Source organism: Urocampus carinirostris, chromosome 17 (genome assembly GCF_059441175.1).
Source record: "Urocampus carinirostris isolate Australia breed hairy pipefish chromosome 17, RoL_Ucar_1.0, whole genome shotgun sequence".
Lineage (NCBI taxonomy): Eukaryota > Metazoa > Chordata > Actinopteri > Syngnathiformes > Syngnathidae > Urocampus > Urocampus carinirostris.
The window spans coordinates 23,157,209-23,178,826 of NC_142365.1; the positions used below are offsets into that span (position 1 = coordinate 23,157,209).

At 41.2% G+C, this 21,618-nt stretch overlaps 2 protein-coding genes, 1 long non-coding RNA gene and 1 pseudogene across 4 annotated transcripts; 2 read left to right on the forward strand and 2 right to left on the reverse strand.

Annotated features, from left to right (window-relative positions):
* The first annotated feature begins 66 nt into the window (after positions 1 to 66).
* Positions 67 to 5,192, forward strand: LOC148349558 (uncharacterized). Its single transcript, XR_015847446.1, has 3 exons — positions 67 to 115; positions 228 to 356; positions 3,809 to 5,192. It is a non-coding gene; the product is annotated as an uncharacterized LOC148349558 (long non-coding RNA).
* Positions 3,558 to 9,000, reverse strand: LOC148349559 (glucosaminyl-phosphatidylinositol-acyltransferase PIGW-like). Of its 2 annotated transcripts, XM_088321767.1 has the most exons (3): positions 8,871 to 9,000; positions 7,491 to 7,557; positions 3,558 to 5,037 (listed from the first exon to the last, which is right to left on the reverse strand). In XM_088321767.1, the coding sequence occupies exon 3, from the start codon at positions 5,032 to 5,034 to the stop codon at positions 3,577 to 3,579; it is 1,458 nt and encodes a 485-aa protein (XP_088177893.1). In that variant the 5' UTR covers positions 5,035 to 5,037; positions 7,491 to 7,557; positions 8,871 to 9,000; the 3' UTR covers positions 3,558 to 3,576. The 2 variants fall into 2 exon arrangements, with proteins under 2 accessions (XP_088177893.1, XP_088177892.1); XM_088321766.1 differs by lacking the exon at positions 7,491 to 7,557.
* On the forward strand, positions 6,500 to 6,961 carry LOC148349560 (small ribosomal subunit protein uS8 pseudogene; annotated as a pseudogene).
* Positions 9,001 to 18,534: 9,534 nt separating the features above from the next.
* On the reverse strand, positions 18,535 to 19,974 carry LOC148349561 (glucosaminyl-phosphatidylinositol-acyltransferase PIGW-like). Its single transcript, XM_088321568.1, has one exon. It carries the CDS (start codon positions 19,972 to 19,974, stop codon positions 18,535 to 18,537), a length of 1,440 nt encoding a protein of 479 aa, XP_088177694.1.
* Between the last annotated feature and the right edge of the window lie 1,644 nt (positions 19,975 to 21,618).

Consider the following 21,618-nt stretch of genomic DNA (forward strand, 5'->3'; position numbering starts at 1 on the left):
GCCCTGCGATTGGCTGGCAACCAGTTCAGGGTGTCCCCTGCCCACTGATTGCTGGGATGGGCTCCAGCACCCCCGCGACCCTACTGAGGATAAGCGGTGCAGCTAATGAGATGAGGTGAGATTTTATGAAACCATCAAACGTCACACTGTGAAATAGATTGTGTTGAAGAATTTAGCTTCTCTCAACTCCAAATATCTTTGCGTTTCTGTCTCTTTGGGTCATAAAGGTCCCTGACCCCTGTTCTAGATGATGGCACGTATCAGGTTCAAGTGCCGGTTCGATGGCTTGAAATGCATGCATCGTGCAACAACCAGGCTCATCCTTCCCTCGCTCAAGGATAAGACAAGAGCATGAGGTCAGCATCACTCCTAAGCTATTGATTATAAAGGTGTCTTAAGCATATATTTAATCACTTTCAATGAAGTTACAGATCACATCTCAGAGGATCAAGAATTTCAAAGCACCGGGGGCCAAATGGAAAACGCTTTCCAATCTGCCTGTTTCTTCTTAGCTCTTGGAATGACTGGTAAAGGTTCCGAGCAGGAACATACTGTAGGTGGATATTAATTCAGGAAAAATATAAGGGGACAAGTCCATGCAACATTTTGTAAAACACCAACATCCCCTAAATTCACATTTTATACTGACAGTGAGCCAGTTCCAAGACACGCCACAGGAAGTGGTGCCTCTACAACCCAGGTGGTTAGGGGATCTGTGAGCCATGAGTAATACTATTATTGTGTAACTGAAACATCAGATTATGGTCAATATGTGAACCCTAAATTTTGACCGAGTCACTCTGGGTGATTTGTCAAAGTTCAGAGCAGTGTGTGAGAACAAGTCACGTCATTGAGCTGGACCCATAATTAACATTTCAGGTTTTTTCAGGGTTAAGGCACAATAAATTAAGGCACATCCATCGTTTTATCTCAGTGAGGCAGGCCTCCAAATTTCCACAACATAACGGAACAGTGGGGCGGCACGGCAGCTGAGTGGTCAGCGTGTCTGCAGCACAGTTCTGAGGTCAGGGCTTCAAATTCAGCTACCTGTGGGGAGTTTGCATGATCTCCCCATGCTTGAGTGGGTTTTCTCCGGGCACTCTAATTTCCTCCCACATTCCAAAAACATTCATGTCAGGTTAATTGGCTGGTCCAAATTGTCTCTTGGTGTGAATGAGCGAGTGAGTTGTCTGTCTCTGTGTGCCCTGCGACTGGCTGGCAACCAGTTTAGGGTGTCCCCTGCCCAATGCCCAAAGACAACTTGGATGGGCTTCAGCACCCCCGCGACCCGACTGAGAATAAGCGGTGCAGATAATGGATGGATGCATAACAGAGCAGTTTCCTCATTTACATTTGAGTGTCATCTGTATAACAATGGAAACTAATATTGTACTCGTGAATAATATACAAGGGAAGCAGGTAAATACTTTAAAGAAGGGGACCAAGTATTGAGCCCGACGGAATGCACGGGTAACACTGAAAGGGTTAGAGTTCATATCACTATATCTAACACAATGCATCTTACACAGAGGTAAGTTAACAATGAGAGGACTGTTCCTGAGAGACCCAAAGGCACCTTAAGGGGGTGGCCATGATACCACACCTCCCACCTATACATTTTTTTGGCCACCCCACTGACCATTCCACTTTTTGTAGCATCAGTTATGGGCTTTAGTTTTGTTTTTGCCATCCCAATGTTTTAAGGGGCTCCATCTGGCCTTCCCTATGAAAAAATTCTGGAGGCGCCACTGGAGAGACCAATCTATTTTTTCAGCTCATCTTGTAAGATATCGTGGTCCTCAGTGTCACCATATACAGCAGTGTTTCTCAATTATTGTGTCGCGGCGCAAAAGTAGGTTGTGGGCCAGTTTTTAGTGGATTTTGGGCCTTTGTCTTGGTAAAATAATGCTGAGAAAAATAATTTAATGCGGGTCAAATACATTGTTTAACAGTAGACGATGATAACCCCCAAAAGAGTCAGTAAACATTCTTTACACATGTTGAATATGGCCAAACACATATACAGCATATACTTTGAGATATGGATTTTATTATCTTGAGAAAAAGGAGAACAAACCCTCAAGTTTGTTTTGTGCGGTATGAAGCTATCAAAACTAACGGAAAACAAGCACGCAAAAAAACCCCAGGACAGATTCTCCCATAAATTCCCCAAAAGTCAGTTCAATGTTAATGTGGAAGGCTGCAATGGATGTTGCAATAACAAAAAATACACCGACTTTGTCAACATGAAATATAGATCATTCGTAAGCTATAGAATATAAGTGTGTTTAAGCCTAGATTTAAACAGTTCCACTGAGGTTGCAGATCGAATCTTAGGGGAAAGAGCATTTCACAACACCGGTGCCCGAATGGAGAACGCTCTCGGACCTGCAGCTCTCTTCTTGGCTCTTGGAATAACTAATAGAATAGAATAGAATATTTAGTTTTTTAATAATTTCTCTTCTGTTATTACTGTAAAGCACTTTGGTACACTAAAAGGATTGTTGTAAAGTGCTGTATAAATAAAATACATTTACACCCAAAATCAAGAGCCTTCAGCTGGTACAAAATGCTGCAGGAATGCTTTTAACTAAGACAAGAAAGTTTGATCACATTACCCCAATTTTAACTAACCTGCATTGGCTCCCTGATAGCTTAAGATGTAATTTTAAGGTTTTGTTGGTAGCATACAAAATCATGCAAGGACTTGCTCCCTCATATCACTCAGATTTAATTTCCCCCTATGTTCCGGTCCGGAGCCTTAGCTCTGAAAATGCTGGTCTACTTGTGATCCCAAGAGCCAAGACAACATCCACAGGTTCGAGAGCGTTCTCCATTCGGGCCCCGGTACTATGGAATGCTCTTCCCCCTGAGAGTCGATCTGCAACCTCAGTGGAATTTTTTTAATCCAAGCTTAAAACACACTTCGATTCTATAGCATATGAATAACCTACATTTTATGTTGACAATATCTGTGTATTATTTGTTATTGCAACATATGTTGCAGCCTGGTCATTCTGGAAGGGGGATTACCTCATGTGCGGTCCCTTCTCAAGGTTTCTTCATTTTCCTCATGTTGAGGTTTTTGAGTTTTTCCTTCCCTCATGTAGGTTTTAGATCAGGGGATGGTGTAATAATAGTCTGTGGTTTGCAAAATTCTGTGGTCTGTGCAGCCCTTTGAGAGTCTTTATGATTAAGGGCTATACAAATAATCAAGACTTGATTAGTTATTTTCCTTAAAAACTTGAACATATTCTATGATATCCATTGTAAACTAGCATTCATTCAGTTCATTTGAGAAGTTAAATTATTTTCGACGATTTGGGGTTTTTGCTAAGCTAGGATTGTGGGTTGTCAGGTCAGAAATTATGCAGGAGGCTAGACAACGTTGTGACACCACCCTCAAGCTCTATGTTCCATCATTTATGTTACATTCACAGAGATTCTAGGTTTTGATGAACACCATTTGACCCTTTTTCTTCCAAATCAAAAATACCTTTTAAATGAAAATTCCAAGACAACATTTGTAGAGGTTTCCAATCAAGATATCTTACTGATATAAGTAAAAACATTTATTTACCAAAATTTTATTGTAATTCCACAAATATGCAAAATATATATAACAGTGCAGTTTGTAAACATGTAAAACAACAAGATGCAAACAGCAAAAAGATCACTGCAGTTAAGTGTGTTTATAATGCTGTTGGTCAGTCCTGTCAAGACGTTTGAGAGTAAGAAATATAACAGCTGATTCCTGCTAATAGCTTGAACGAGGCACAGTCCTTCCATTTCATCTTTCTTTTTGTAGGAGCCTGAATATGAATTCCATGATGAGGCTACAAATTGACAACCTGAAGCTGTTTTGGCAAACAGTACAATTAAATCCACTAAGCCAATACACGAAACAAAAAGGAGCGATTGCGCAACAGTCCATAGACAGAAAGACACATTGGATAAGCGGCGTGAGACTGGCTCTACTAAAGTCTGACACATGCACAAACCGACAAAGGCAGTCAAAGTTCCCATGAGGAGGTTAAACACGGCTTTGAGCCAGTCCCTCACATGGGATCTTGGCTTCATGACATAACATCCTACTTGTACTCCTGCCATATAGATGGCAACATAACCTGCGATTGAGAATATGCCCTCCTTGTTAGCATGCAGAAAGTCTTTTTCTCTGTCATTGTTGTGCAAGATGAACGCCTTCAAGCCTGTTCTCTCCAGAACAACCTGATAAACACAACTAATGAGAAGTGCCAAAACCCAAGATTGTTTTGCCGGAAAAACAATCAAAAGGATGGATGTCGAAACTTTAACGAGGGCCAATGTAAAAAAAAAATTCCAGTGGACACCATATTCCGTCACATGTTCTTGGTAGTCGCCTATTTTGACAAAGACAAGTCGGGCAGTGCCAAGAACAATCAGGGGCCACACAGATATGAGCTGTTTGCCAATATGTTTCATCTTGTATCCGTGAGCATCCTTGTGGCGTGCTTCTGGGCTCACCAGACCATTTGCAAAAATGAATACTCCTACACCATAGTCCATTACGCCTGTTCCATAGGTTTCCGTTTTGGCATACCGTCTTGGAAAGACTCTAAAATCCACAGCCAGAATACTGATAGCTGTTTGCACATTCACCATCACCCGAAAGATGGTGACAAATGGAACCTGTTTGAAATGAACAGTCCTGTTCAGAAATGTGCTGAGAGATACCTGTCGTCTTCCTCGAGAAACATGACATAGCAAACAAAACGAAACAAAAACAAAGCTCAAGGTCACATGGAGAAGATGGTCGCTTAAGATGGTACATGAGAGGACGAGGGGAAGTATTAGCACTGAGAAATCCAGGAGCAAGTGAGAAATCCTTGAAAAAGGCAGAGGGAGATACCCCCTAACTTGATGGTAGAGAATGAGGATCAGCGCTCGCTTGAGGATGCAAAGTGGTGTAATAAGTGAGCCCAAGATCACTTCTTGCAGAGTGGTCCCATTCAGATTACTGACAAATGCTTCTTTCAACTCCCTCTGAGACATGGCCTGCAAACACAACATAATAATTGATGACTAGCTTTTACTCATGTAAATGGACAACTTTACCTGTGTACAGTAATCCCTCGTTTTTTTGTGGCGTTGCGTTCCAAAAATGTCCCACAAGATTCAAAACCAAAGAATAAACCCAATTTTCAGGTTCACACATTTGTCAGATAAATGTTTTTTTTTTTTTTTACAAGTAACTTTTGTACTGTCAAAATATATATTTAAAGATAAAAGTTTGTACAACTTATTCAGACAACAATTCACTTTACTTGAGATTTTGCCGCTACCATGTGGACGTTATAGGGAAACAAAATGTGTCATGAAAACATTTCGAATCACAAATTTAAGTAGATTGATCGCTCGTTACTTTTCGCTTCGGTTATTGCTGGTCCACTGCTTTGTGGATTTTGAATTGAATTGTAATTATGGTCATTGATATCAAAGTATTGTGCCTTGTGTTCTGCAGCAGACTCAAAATGCTATTACATGGGCAGGTTGTATGTGTTGGATTGGCATTACCACCTGTGTGCGCGACTGTAAAAGACTGGTGTATACCATAAGTCAAACAGCCGAGCCGGCACACAAATCAATGTGGCCACCAAAACAAACTGCGAAACATGGCGACAGCTAGCTTTTAGTAGCTCATTGCACAAAAATTCATCAATCGAGATACCTGATGCTCGTGTGAAACTAGCCACCCACTATCTCTATCGCTTTCTTACAATAAAAGGAGAAGGCCTCCAATTTCATGGTATTTTTGCATAATGACAATCAATGTGTTTTTGTTTGTGGATCCATAGTTGGTATTTTGTTAGTCATATCGTCTTAGTAAGGATGTCATCTCGAGATAAGTTTGACCCTTGGGGCCTCTTATAGAGGGGTGTTGCAAGATGCAACCTTGCGGAATTTCAATTTACTGGGGGGGTTCTGGTCCCCAATAACCGCGATAAACAAGGAATTACTGTGCTTAATGAACTTTTTTTTAACAAATAATGCATGATCTATAACATTTAGATTTTGAAAATAATCTTGCTACTATATAGCACTACTGATAGGTTACCTGAAATATGAATGGTTACCCGACTTGGGCATTTTTGCAGATAAAGCGCTTTCTATGAGAAACTGATTTAGGCAAAAATCTCAATTTGGCCCCAAAAATTGAGTTGTGCACTTATGTTTTTGGTGTGACGATGCATTATACTTATATTTGGGCCATTTCTGTTGGTCAGGCCTCATTAAAAAAATAATTCAAGATTAGTTATGAACGTTTCAAAACGATACGTCAGATGATATTTTTTCGCCATCATGTGGACGTAATTGGTAAAACAAAAATGTGGCATTCTAAATGCTTTTAGTGAAACTTTGTCAGCAATAAAAGCATCTTCCTCTGCCAATAGTGTGTCCAGAGTGTTTTGTTGACATTTGCTTTTATAGAAATTTGACATTGAAAAAAATATTTCACATAAGTTGGTTAAGCTCCTCTTTCCGCCGTATTGCAGAACCGGCATCATGGTGCGCATGAACGTTCTCGCAGATGCATTGAAAAGCATCAACAATGCTGAGAAGCGTGGGAAACGACAAGTCCTCATCAGGCCATGTTCCAAGGAACAAGGTCATAGTGCGTTTCTTAACTGACATGATGAAGCACGGTTACATTGGTGAGTTTGAGATCATTGATGACCACAGAGCCGGGAAAATAGTCGTCAATCTCACAGGAAGGCTGAACAAGTGTGGCGTGATCAGTCCACGTTTTGATCTCCAGCTCAAGGATTTGGACGAGTGGCAGAACAACCTTCTGCCTTCAAGACAGTTCGGATACATTGTACTGACCACCTCAGCTGGCATCATGGACCATGAAGAGGCCAGACGGAAACATACAGGAGGCAAAATCCTTGGATTATTTTTCTAAAATGTCAACTAAGCTGTTTGACATATCTGTACAACTTTGACTGCAACTTTATTGACACATAGGCAGTCACAGGCAGAAAAGGGCTGGGGAACTGTTTAGCCAGTCAGAATGCAGAACACAATGCACGATGAAAATCCATGTAGTAGTGCAACCGCGATAAAGCAAGGGATTACTGTAAACCTATAACGCATGTAAAATCTTTAATGGTTAAAATAATATCAACCTATTCCGTTTACAACAATGTTTGCACCGCTATTAGCCTAAATACAGCATTCTGATCAATGTTGTGTTTGTAGCAAAATTAACCAATTTTAATTCTTCTTAAATGTCAGCCATATGCATCAACTTAAAATGACATTGCAGCAGTAAGTCTTTACTTCTTCCCTGAACTTTTAGCCAAAGTGATGCATTTTTTTAGTGGTCAGCAAGTCTATAAATGGTCACCCACTGAAATAGAGAAAAACAGGTGCTATATATTCTACAAATGCCAACATTCATCACAATACTATGTTTAGACTACTGATGCTCCATCAAACGGGCTTACTTTTTTCTGATGTGTTGATTCGCTTGTCACATTAACTGCAAATCCTTTCGTTCACTCTTCTGACAAACTGTAATTTGTAAAGGGACATTGTGTATTATTTAGCCCCTCCTGGTAATAAAAATATATGTATACATTGATTTGAATAATAGGCTAACATACAAGAACCAGTGGTTGGCAACCTTTTCTTTAATGTCGGACTATAAACTCGCGGCCCAACCCAATAATATTAATAAAAATAACAACAATAATAATAATAAACCCAAATCAACTGTGCAATCACAGGTCGAATAGGAATCTAGATGATATAGGAAAATGCATCAGATTTTATCGCATCATCACGCTGTTTTTACTCACGCTACCATATTGTACGACGTTGTTTTGGCAGAATTCTTTCCCATAAGGCTTCGTTACAACATTGTACAATGTGGCATAGTAATAGTGTGCTGATGAAATCAAATCTACCGCTTTTTTCTTTTGTCATCTACAATCCTAGTGGTCTAATTATTAGGATTTCGCTTTTTCACTGCAGCGATCCGGGTTCTATTCCTGCTGTGTCCAATGCTGAGGTAAGCAATATTTATCAACTGATCAATCAATGCTCAATAACGGTGATCTACGACCTTAAACTTAGGTATAATGCCCACCCAAAATGTAAGGGTTCTTAGGGGGGTGAAAAGCAAATGCGTGTATACACAAACATATAACTGTGTAAGCAAATTTGGCAATTTTTTTCCTCTGTGCAGGCCGTTACCAAGATCCGGTGGTTGCCGAGCATTGGTGTAAACGTGCTTTTTTTTTTTTTTTAATACTCGTGGGTCAAGACATTTGTATTTACTGGACTTTACATAAACTGAGCCTCACCTGGGCAAGTAAACTGTATTAGAAGCAAAAGGGTGCAGTTTGGTCACTTTGGGTCTCCGTAGTGCGTCTCATTCTTTGAGCTTTATAGTTGTGGTTTTAGGTTTCACAACACAATAAGGGTGAATGTTATTGTATCCATCCCTTTAAGACGCTCGCCGAGTCCACATTGTTTTCCCTAAAAATGTTTATTTCTATTGTCAAAAATCTTGTTTGTTTCGTATCACATTTTCTTATTTAGAGACGGTTGTTCCCACACTGTTACAGTGCATGGAGGTAAAATCGAATGCATGTACCTTGTTATGATTTACAGTGTCACGTCATCTCGTCTATATTTAATAATAAACAAATGAAAATGAATTCAATATTATGCGTTGGAAAGCTACATCCCCCAATTCCAAATTTACAGTTTCACTTTCATTACTACTGCGTCCGAACCCGGCAATATTGCCCAAATAATGCATGTGTACGCTATTAGCAAGGGTTTAACGATCATTTTACCAATCCCACTACGCAACTTACCATGATCTTTTTTACAGATGGACTAAAAAATATAGTTGTATTACTGGACTGTCAGGCTTGGTCAGAATCCAGCAAATATACAAAATCAGATTTTTTTTAACACGGAACTGAAAGAGTTCGACGGAAGCCACAATAGGACTAAATTGTCACTTGTAACGTCACGTGACCAAACAAGTAAAACTTTCCTGTACAACGCTTTTTAATAGAAATTTGTATCATTGCAAACCGTCAAACTGCAATACAAATTGAATAACTTTCAAAGGAACGTAAAGTGCATCAGAAATGCAGGGAAAATAATGATAATAAATTAAATGGTAGCAGTAGTAGTAGTAGTAGTAGTAGTAGTAGTAGCAGTAATAGTAGTAATAATAAAAATCGTAAAATAAAAGGAAAATCATAATCATGGCATGTTCAACTCAACACAAGGGGGAGATTCTTAAGCATATTATTTATTATTTGCACATCAGGAATATATATTATATTTAAAGGTTCAACAACAACAAAAATTGACACAATTTTGAATTCTGAGTTTACAATTTTGATATTTATTTTTTATTTTTGGATAAACAACTTTGCTATATGTAACCGCGGTGTACGTGTCCCACCAAAGATCCACATTCACGCTGGACTGGATGATGAGGTTTTTATTATTACAGTTTCTGCAAATGGATGAGTCACAACATTAGCTTTTTCTGCTGGGTTTGATCTCTTTGATCTCTTTGTAGTACTCTGGTAAAACTGACAACAAAGCATATCAAAGAGATTTCTTTTCACTTTACAGAAAATACATTTTAGAATATCACAATACATTTTTACATCTTTACATTTTAACAAGATACTTTTAACAAGAGATCGTATAGTGGATTTTTAACGTTTACAATGAATTCAACATGTTTGTCTTTAGTCTGAATTTTAACCAACATCATCCTTTTTTAATGTATATGAAAAAATAGGAATAAAAACAATAATGAGTATAAAAATGGGTACAATTTACCTGCAAATGGATGAGTCACAACATTAGCTTTTTCTGCTGGGTTTGATCTCTTTGATCTCTACAAGGGGAATTAAGATTTAGTAAAACAGAAACAAAACGAAAATAAATCAAAACAGCTTGACAATATCAATCACATTACTATGCATGGTGAGAGATTTGTCAGCTGGGGTTATAATGTTTAAAATTAACTTATTTTGTGGAGCACCAAAAGATATGTCTTACCTTTGTAGTACTCTGGTAAAACTGACAACAAACCCCGCCTCCTGGTCACATGTTAGAAGCCAAAACCAAACCCCACCCCATACCAGCAGATGGCACTGTTGGACTCAGCATTGCAGGACATTTACCAAAAACTATACACATATTTTAGCAGGAATTTCAATAAAATAAAAGTTATTATTACACCCGTTATATACACCCCCCTGAAATTCTGCTAAATATGGGAGTGCTACACTAAACAGAAAAAAAAATCACAGCCAAAACGGCAAATACTGATGAAAAAGACACGAAAACTGGTACAGTATTACAAGGAACAAACTGAAGTGCATGTCAGTTCTAAAACTCTCCCAAAAAAAGGAGTGTGAAAAGAAAGGAGGCGATCAAACTCCTATCTAAGCACAGACTCAAAGATGCCTGTTACATCTCTGAAATATCAAACATTGTTCCTGTAGTTGTAAGTGCTCACATAGGCACAATTCTTGTTTCTTACTCAAGCTTTGTTACTTAAACTGAAAGTGTATCTCTACTGAACTTAAATTAGGAACTAGCAGATATTGCAGACAGAGGATTGTCACCTACCAACTGGTCATTCATCTGACAAATTAGACGACTAGGAGGCCTGATGGACTGGCGGACCCTAAGACCATAACGGTCAGGTTGAGCACAATTAACCTGAGCTTGAAGGTCTGGGACAGTCAAGTCTAAACAGTCAGTATCAGGGGAGTCTGCGTCCGGATGGTCAGGGTTCAATGGGGTCTCGTCTGGGAGACCCATACCCAAAGGGATCATGTTTTCAGAGCACTGTGATGGGCTTTCCGTATTGTCACTTGAAGTATGGTCAACATCTTGTTCGGGGATGTGCTGACTTCCTCGACTGGATGTATCAACACTGCGAGAGTCGGACTGGGCATCAGATCTGCTGTCTAGTGAGTTATCCTCTACCTCTGGATGAACTTGCTCTTCACCTGCCTGTATCACCCAGTTTACTGTACGGACATCAGTGTCTTCAACCGCGTCAGGTAAATCAGGGCATACATCACTTCCATGCATAGCAGCGTCAGACTCTGAGTGTTCAGATTCGCTGGCCAGATCATCCTCTAAGGGCAAGAAGCTAACAGAGAGCAGCAAATTCCTGTGAACTACCTTTTCTTTGCCCGTCAGACAATCCTTGACTCTATAGACATTGAGATCAGGCTTGAGTGATATGACTTCATACGGGGTCGACTCCCACTTGTCTGCAACTTTGCGTTTCCCCGGGACACCTCTGTTGGCGATCAACACCCGGTCTCCCACGACGAGGGGTGATCCTTTGGCCCTACGGTTGTACAGCTTGGCATGACGAGTCTGTTCTCTGAGAGTATTCCTCTGTACAATCTGAGCAGCTTCATGTAGATCTTTCTTCAGATGGCGTACAAAGTCAGAGTAGCTGACAACAGCATCATTGGTATTAGCATGTTGAAACATGACATCGACAGGGAGACGAGGGATCCTACCAAACACTAGGTAAAACGGTGCAAACCCTGTTGTCTCATGCTCTGTGCAGTTATAGCAGAATGTGAGCTGCTGCAGCATTTGTGGCCACTTTGCTTTGAGCTGAGGGGGAAGGGTTCTGATCATATCTCCCAATGTTCGGTTGAATCGTTCTGCGATACCATTTCCCATGGGGTGGTACGGAGTCGTATGGGATTTCTGCACCCCTGCCATCTCTAGAAGCTCTTTGATCAGTTTGCTCTCAAAATTAGCTCCCTGATCAGAGTGGATACGCCGTGGGAAACCATAGACAAGGAAGAAATCGTGCCACAGACGGCGAGCAACTTGTTTGGCGGTTTGATTCCTGCAAGGGAAGGCGTGCGCCATCTTGGAGAAATGATCAGTTACGACCAGGACATCTACAGACTTGTTCTCTTGCTCAGCAGTCCAAAAGTCTATACAGACCAACTCCATAGGCTCAGAGGTGACTATGTTCTTGAGCGGTGCACGGTTGTGTGGTTCCGGTGTTTTCCCTACTACACAACGCTGACAGGATTTGACATAATTCACAACATCACGTTCCATGCCATTCCAGAAAAATCGTTGCCTCACCAGAGACAAAGTACGGTTCTGGCCTTGGTGACCTGCTGAGTCATGTAAACCTTGAAGGACTTTCTGTTTCAATGAATCAGGCACCACAAACTGGAAGATTTTCTTGGCCATGTGAGGATCTTTCCTTATTTTGTAGAGCATGCCATTCTGTATGGTAAGTCTGCTCCAATGTTTCAGTAGTTTCATCACACTAGGCGACTCGACAGCTCTCTCACGCCTGGTAGGTCTCTTGTGTCTATGCACAAAGTACATGGTTCTGCTTATTGTGTTGTCCTGTTCTTGTAAACCAACAAGCTGACTCTGTGGGAGTGCCGTTGACTGATCTCCCTTCTGCAGAAGATTGAGGTTGGCATCTGTTCCCATCACTTGACCCACGCCACCAGTGGACTGAGCACTGAAGACAGCAGCAACTTCTTCTGATGTCACAGAACCATTGGAGCCTGATGGAATTGCCCTTTTTACTGACTCGTCTGATGTCCCAGCACTCTCGTCTACAACAGCGTGACAATTGTTGGATACTCTGAACACCTCTTGCACAGTACTGTTGTTCACCCCGTTGACTTGGTCCAAGAGCGAAGTATAGGGCTCGGTAACAAGGCGATGACCCACACATGACCGTACAAATGGCTCACGGCTCAGAGCGTCGGCTACGATGTTCTTTGGGCCGGGAATGTACTTCAGGTCAAAATTGTATGCAGCAAGCTTCGCTACCCACCGCTGTTCACACGCATCAAGTCTTGGTTTGGTCAAAATGTATGTCAGTGGGTTATTGTCGGTCCACGTGGTAAAGTGTCTTCCTTTCAACCAATGGCTGAATTTATCACATACCGCCCATTTCAAGGCAAGAAATTCGAGCCTGTGTGCAGGGTAGTTGAGCTGGGAGCGAGAGAGCGTCTTACTTGCAAAGGCGACTGGTCTGGCTACTTTTCCACCAGGTGGCAGCTGTGACAGGACTGCTCCAATCCCATCAAAGGATGCGTCGACAGCCAAAATAAACGGCGCATCAAAATCTGGGTGGGCCAGAGTGACACCTGTCACAAGGTCGTGCTTCAGTGTTTCAAAGGCGTTCTGGCATGCATCGGACCAATCTGCAGGCGTCAGCTTCACTTGACCTTTCTTGCGGGCTCTCTTGCGCTTATGCTTGTCACCAGATTCAGATGTGAGCCTGAACAGAGGTTTTGCCTTCGCAAAACATGCTTCAATGAAGCTTTGGAAATACATCACCATGCCTAGAAAAGATCTGATTTTACTAGGGCATGGCGTCTTGCCATCCGACTCCATTAGATCAGCGACTTGTACGTCATTTATCGCTCTCACCTTCTCGGGGTCAGTCCGAATTCCATCCTCACTGATGACATGCCCAAGAAATTTCACAGTCCGTCTGAGGAAAAAACACTTTTTGGGTGCGAGCTTGAGGTTGTGTTCCTTGAGGCGAGTAAACACCATCTGCAGGCGTTGGAGTGCAACTTCCTCTGTGGGGGCAAACACCATCAGATCGTCGAGGTAACATAATAGGCTCATGAAATTCTGATCACCAAATATCGACATCATCATCCTCATAAATGTTGCTGGGCTGTTGCAAAGTCCCTGAGGGAGCCGGTTGTACTCGTGAAGCCCGAATGGTGAGGAGAATGCCGTGTACTTTTTGTCGTCAGGGTGCAAGGGGACATTGTAGTAGCCTGACGTCAGATCCATTGTGGAGAAAAAGGCATTTCCCCCAAGTGCGGCCAAAGCATCAGCTCGATGCGGTAGTGGGTAGGCATCCTTTATGGTTCTTGCATTAAGCCTTCTGAAATCAGTACATACCCTTAGTTCTCCATTCCGCTTCCATATGAGAACAAGCGCAGATGCATAGTCGCTAGTCGACTTCTGAATAATTCCTTTCTCTTCCATCTCGTTCAGAGTTGTCCTCAGTTTTTCATACTGACTTGGTGGTATACGTCTGTAGGGTAGACGGAACGGCTTATCATCAACAAGGTGGATACGATGTACAAACTCTTTGGCCTCTCCACAGTCCATCTTATGGCGAGAAAAGATTGACTCGAATTGTTCGATGATATGAAGGAGCTTGTCTTTACACTGCAGCGAAACCTCACATGACTTCAGGTCAATGTCTTGCAGTCCCAGAGCTTCCAATGTACGCATCATGTCCTCCTCTGACCTGGGTCGGACCTCTTTGCTCTGTACACTCTGCACGTTGCACTTGACCTCCTCTGCATTGGGCAGGTCTTGCGCTGCGATACAAGGAGACACATCTGCAATTTTCCTGTTTCTCCTCAGCACCACAACTCTGTCCGTGGGATTAAAGACTTTAACAGGCACCCATCCATCTCCCCAGAGTGGAGTAACAACTCGTCCGACAAGGACTTGTCTGGGCCCAGCCTTTGATTGGGTTGGCTCAACGACCACTGTACTTCCCGCAGACGTCCCGGCCAACTCAGGTAACTTGCCCCAAATAACGTACTCGGTCCGTGGATTCAGCGTCACGCAACTCTTGATTTTTACTGTCCCTACCTTGTCTGGAATGCAATCACCTCTCCATCTCTCTGTGTTGGAAAGCATTGACAGGAATTGACTGTGGTTATCGGACAGACCGTTGTCAGGAGTGGAAACTAATCTCCAATAGCCATCAGTACTTTTCAATTGAGTCAAAATATATTTGATGGCATTGCTGCCAAGGATCATCTGTTCTGTCTGGCCTGGCACCACCATTACTGGTATTATCATTTGGCACCCGTAAACTGTGACGTGAATGTCGTACATATCTCTGGGAGAAACTTGGTGTCCACCGCAGCCTACAATGACATAATCATCGGCCGTGTAACTCATCATATCAGGGAATTGCTGCAGGAGGGCCGTGTCCTCACTTACTGTACAAGCCATCGACCCACTGTCCAACAGCGCTCTGAAAGTGGGGCCTTCTTGCACAAGTACAGGTGTGTAAAACAGTTCGTCAGTCTCCGCTATTCTCTGAAACCCCTGAAAGATCAGCTTCTTCGATGGAGGTATCTTGTTGCTATACATCTCATAAATTGATTTATTATCTTGCATGTCAGGCTTCACATTAGTGGTGGGAGGTATACTCAGTTGATCTGCACTGTTCTCCCCTAAGCGCAGATCAGTTAGTTTCCCTGAGGCAGCGGGACAACTTTCGTCACTGGACAATCACGTCGAGAATGTCCTGGGGCATGGCAGTGAAAGCAAAGGTTTTTGTCTCGGCAATGAGAGAGAGCACTGTGTTCGACCTCTTTGCAAATGATACATGGCTTGGCAGTGAAACCATTGATTCTGGCTCCAGGTCGCCTGGTTGGAGCTCCCCCTCTCTCTTGAAACTGCTTCGAGGTAACACGTATCAGAACTTTCTCCAACATACTAATAACGTCCGTTAGAGAAACATACTGTGGGCTCGAAGTCTGAGGTGGCTCGTGCACGAGGGTTGGACCATGGTTCACCTCAGCTTTGTGTACTGCAATTTCCGCTCTATTCGCAGGTTGTTGTAGGGAATTTGCTTTGTAGCTCTTCTCAGCGTGGTATTCATTCAGCACCTCTGGTACCTCACATGCTGACCACTTTTCGATGGTTTTTGATCTGTAAGTGAGTGCCAGTTCCTTGCATGGGCAGTTCCTAATAAACATGCGAGTAACCTCTATTTCAGGGTTGTCAAATGTTTTGCCCTGCTCACTCAAGCACTCAGAGGCAAGGTCAGCTGCTCTGTTTAGTCTCAGCCAGTAGTCATAGGGGTCTTCCTGGTCTTTGGGCAAAGTTGAATAAAAGTCAGCTAAAGGGACAGCAGAGTACTTGGTACAGCTAAAGTATTTCCTGAGAAGACTATAAATCATGTCAGGGCGGGTATAGACGTCTATATTACTGTTTCTAACGCCAAACCTAACTACATCTTTAGCTTTTCCTCTCAAATGTATAAGGATTTCCTCTGCTTGCTCTTCAAGTCTCACATTACTCCTTTTAATAAATGTCCTCATTAGATCTTCCCACTCATGTATTGTTATTGAGTCTGAGCCATCCCCAATAAATGACGGCGGTTCCTTAACCTTTCTCTGCGTAACCACCTGACTCAATCTGTTTGCTACATCTTGTGTGGCAGCAGCGTTAGGAGCTACTATATTATGTGACTGAATATTTGAGAATATGCTATCAGCCAATTTATGTCCTATCTCCTGAATAATATTTTTCATCTGATCAGCTACACCCTCAGAAATGTCACTCGTGCTCTGATTAAACATGTTTCGAATATGTAACTGAGTCAAAATCCCAAAATAAATCAGTAGCCTGAGTAACACGTCACTGTATAGCAATTTTAAATACTGTGAGCTGATGACTTCATGAAACGATGTGGCAGGTAGGACAGTCCTCGGTTCGGAGAGTTTGAATGAAGTCACGGGTCACGGCACCAATGTAACCGCGGTGTACGTGTCCCACCAAAGATCCACATTCACGCTGGACTGGATGATGAGGTTTTTATTATTACAGTTTCTGCAAATGGATGAGTCACAACATTAGATTTTTCTGCTGGGTTTGATCTCTTTGTAGTACTCTGGTAAAACTGACAACAAAGCATATCAAAGAGCTTTCTTTTCACTTTACAGAAAATACATTTTAGAATATCACAATACATTTTTACATCTTTACATTTTAACAAGATACTTTTAACAAGAGATCGTATAGTGGATTTTTAACGTTTACAATGAATTCAACATGTTTTTCTTTAGTCTGAATTTTAACCAACATCATCCTTTTTTAATGTATATGAAAAAATAGGAATAAAAACAATAATGAGTATAAAAATGGGTACAATTTACCTGCAAATGGATGAGTCACAACATTAGCTTTTTCTGCTGGGTTTGATCTCTTTGATCTCTACAAGGGGAATTAAGATTTAGTAAAACAGAAACAAATCGAAAATAAATCAAAACAGCTTGACAATATCAATCACATTACTATGCATGGTGAGAGATTTGTCAGCTGGGGTTATAATGTTTAAAATTAACTTATTTTGTGGAGCACCAAAAGATATGTCTTACCTTTGTAGTACTCTGGTAAAACTGACAACAAACCCCGCCTCCTGGTCACATGTTAGAAGCCAAAACCAAACCCCACCCCATACCAGCAGATGGCACTGTTGGACTCAGCATTGCAGGACATTTACCAAAAACTATACACATATTTTAGCAGGAATTTCAATAAAATAAAAGTTATTATTACACCCGTTACATATACATAAAATATCGTTCTTTTTTGGTACAATAAGTCTAAATGTAATATGATCTCTTGAAAAGTGAAAATGTGTATTTCACAAGTTTCCTTTGGGCGCAGTGGATAGTGCGTGTGCGGCACAGTTCTAAGGTCTTGGGAACCTCCTGTGTGGGTTCAAATCCAGCTACTGGACTTACTGTGCGGAGTTTGTATGTTCTCCCCGTGCTTGCGTGGGTTTCCTCCGGGCACTCCGGTTTCCTCCCACATTCCAAAGACATGCATTTCAGGTGGATTGGCCGGTCCAAATTGTCCCTAGGTGTGAATGAGCGAGCGAGTTGTCTGTCCCTGTGTGCCCTGCAAAGCTGGCAACCAGTTCAGGGTGTCCCCTGCCCACTGCCCGATGATTGCTGTGATGGTCTCCAGCAGCCCGCGACCCTACTGAGGATAAGCGGCGCAGCTAATGAGATGAGACAAGTTTCCTTTGTAGTTAGTTGGCAATCATTTTCAATAAAAAATGTTTGAAAAAAATACCCACATTTATTCGCCAAAGGCTAGATAACAAAACTGAGACTACACAAAGCAGTAGAAATGCAATGTAAAAATAATATAACTGTGCTTTTGAATAAGCAACAAAAGTATCACACAGATTAATTACACTTTTCAAACTACCAACGTTACCTGATTAGTATACAAATTTACCAGTTGAAAAGTAAAATATTACTGATTAGGACATTTTTAACATAAAGTACATTTTATCCATGCAATTTACATGAAAAACGTCCTACTTTCATTGTATTTACATACCTGTCAACATCATCTGATTGCTGCCCTAATAGATTACTTCAGTTTCCCTTCACAAGCGATAATAAACGTTACAAACCCAACACAGCACCCATTTACTAACAACAATACAGACTAAATAGAATAAAAAAACAAAGATCATGATTGTAAATGGGTTTATTTTAATTAGAAAGCAAACAAAAAAACTCTTTCAGCATCTTTCCTCACTTGCAGTAAATTAATTATTTCATATTATAAGTAGCAGTATATTTTACATTTTTTTCTCAGTACAAAAATTGTGACGTGTGTGATACCCAATCTGAAGGGATCAAAAAAGTATAAAATATGGGAGAAACGTATACGTTGACAGGTATGTATTTACCAACACTTTATTGTGACACCACAGATGTATAAAATATATACAACCATACAGTTTATGAACATGTATAACAGCAGGACACACACAGAAAATAAATAGCTACAATTAAGTGTGTCGATTAATGTGTTAGTGAATCCCGTCAAAACATTTGAGAGCAGGAAATACAACAAGTGATTTTGGTTGATGCTGTAAACAAGACAGAAGTCATCTATCTCTTTATTTTTGCAGGATCCTGAGTCTGATGTATCTAAGTGACAACCTGATATTATTTTAAAAAAGAGTAAAATTAAATCAACAAAACCAAAACATGATATAAACATGAGAGATTGAGCAACACTCCAGAGACAGAAAGGCAGATTGACTAAGCGGCGTGATACTTGCTCCACAAAGATCTCACTCATGCTCAAAGCTGCAAAAAGTGTAAGTGCTCCTATGAGGAGGTTAAGCACCGCTTTGAGCCAATCCCTGACATGGGATCTTGGCTTCATGATGTAACATCCTACCTTTACTCCTGCCATATAAATGGCAAGATAACCTGCGATTGAGAATATGCCCTCCTTGTTAGCATGCAGTAAGTCTTTTTCTCTGTCATTGTTGTGCAAGATGAAAGCCTTCAGCCCTGTTGTCTCCAAAGCAAACTGATAAACACAACTTAATACAATAGCCAAGATCCCAGAGTGTCTTGCTGATACTACAACTAAAAGGATGGTGGCCAGAACCCTGACAAGGCCCAATGTGAAGAAAAAATTCCAGTGGACACCATATTCTGTCACATGTTCTTGGTAGTCGCTCATTTTGACAAAGATGAGCCTGGCTGCACCGAGAACAACCAGGGGCCATACGGACAGGAGCCGTTCACTGATATGTTTTGCTTTACATCTATAAACACTCTTGTCGCGTGCTTCTGGGCACACCAGACCATTTCCAAAGACGAACCCTCCAACACAAAAGTCCATAACGCCGGTTCCAAATGTCTCGGTTTTGGCATACCGCCTAGGAAAGGATCTGAAGTCTACTGCCAGAATACAGATAGCTGTTTGCAGATTCAACATGACTCTAAAGAAGGTCACTGAGGGAACCTGTTTAAAGTGAACAGACCTGTTGAGGAACGTGCTAAAAGAGTCTTGATGGTTACAACGGTAGATATGGCAAAGCACACTAAACAAAACAAAGGCAAAGCTCAAAACCACCTGGAGAAGATGCTCACTCAGGACGGTGCATGATAGTACGAGGGGAAGGACCAGCATGAAGAAATCAAGAACAAGGTGACTAATCTTTGGAAATGGAAGCGGTGTACTCCCCATTACTTGATGGTAGAAGATCGAAACGATCGCTCGGTTTAAAAGGCAGAGTGGGGCGAGAAATGAGCCGACAACCACTTCCTGCAAACTGGTCCCATTGAGGTTGTAGAGGAATTCTTTCACCTGCTCCTGAGTCATTACCTGAGAACATTAGATGAAAACATAAAATTGTTTCATGACAAAAAATACAATTTAAAAAGCCTACAATTCAAAAGAAATGTGAAAGCAATCTTTCTCTATTGAGAAAAATAATGACATTATACTCTGCATTAAAATAATTGTTACCATGATTTCAAAGAAACGCAGGCTCGGAAAGGTCTTCTCGCAGCACGACTGGTTGGCTCACAAGTCTTGATGAAAGTAAGAAACAACACAGGACTGTATGAAGATATATGGCGACGTGTTATGTTGACTGCCACCTTGAGAAAATGTCAGAAATTATGTTTTGTTTACTTTTACAATAAAAGGTCATCATAAATAACTGTCACAGCCGCAATCATCCTTATTTTAGTCTACAACTGCTTTTCGTTGAAGCGTGACATATTCTTTGTGTGTGAATAAACCGCTCCATCGATCACATCAAATATTCGTTTTTGTAAAAGTGCCATTTTCTGATTTTAATATTCTGTTGACGGATTGTGTTTCGCGTGTTAAATGTCGGCAGGCTGACATGTATGGTAACATACAGGTACCATGTGTTGAGTTTCTGTAGATGCAGGGTGAGGCATGCAATTATTTTGCCTCATGGCAGAGGGCAATCAAGAGACCAATGATTATGATCTGGTGCCCACCTCAGTCAAAAACAATAGAACAGTATTAACAAGGTCACAGCAAGTCAGCCATCCAGTAATTTTTTTCTCATGGCATGAACTTTTTTCATAATGGAGGATTACCTCTCGATTGATGCTTTTATCAAAAATAAGCAGCGCATGGACTTCATTTATAAGTTAGAGGGATAGTGTATATTATTGAACACCTAGTGGTAAAAACCCTTAATAATTTTAAAAAACAATATTGATTTTTATTATGAGAAAAAATACATGGACGATTATATAAATGTACATTTATTAAATACTCGTAGGTTGAGAAATTTGCATTCATTTTACATAACATGAGCCTCAACCCAGAGGGAGCTGACATAATTGTCCATCATCTTGCTGCTACAGGTACCGAAAAACCTTTATAAAGGCTGGGCAGAAGATATGGAGAAAAATGGTGCAGTTTGGTCCATTTGAGTCTCCTTAGTTTATTATATTCTTGTGCTTTTTAGCACTCATTTTCAATTGCACTGCACAATACAGCGACATGTACTGGTCAAATGATACACACTGTCCCTTTAAGTCAATGCTTCTCAACTATTTTCTATCACGCCCCCACTTGGAAGAAAAACTCTCACGCCCTCCCTAAGATCAATCTTTCTTTTTATTAGGTGATCTCATAATATTGGTGGGGACAAAACGAAGATTCCTCAATATTGACGGTAACACGTGACGTGTCTGTGCTAAATCTTTCAGCATTTTTAACTTAGTAAGCAGACAGGTCTTTGGTCTTCTCCCTCCAAGGTCACAGTGAAGTGCCACAAGGGGAGAGTTTTGTTGGTCTCTTCACCCCGACTCTCTTTGACTGTGTATGCATCCATGTAAACATTTTTATCATGGGGTCACTTGAGGGCTTGCTTATACTCTGTGCCTAATGTACTGCGTGGAGGCTTAATATAACCAAAACACTCTGCCACTGACAACGCCACTGCCCCCTAGTGTAGTGAAGATGCAATTTTACTTT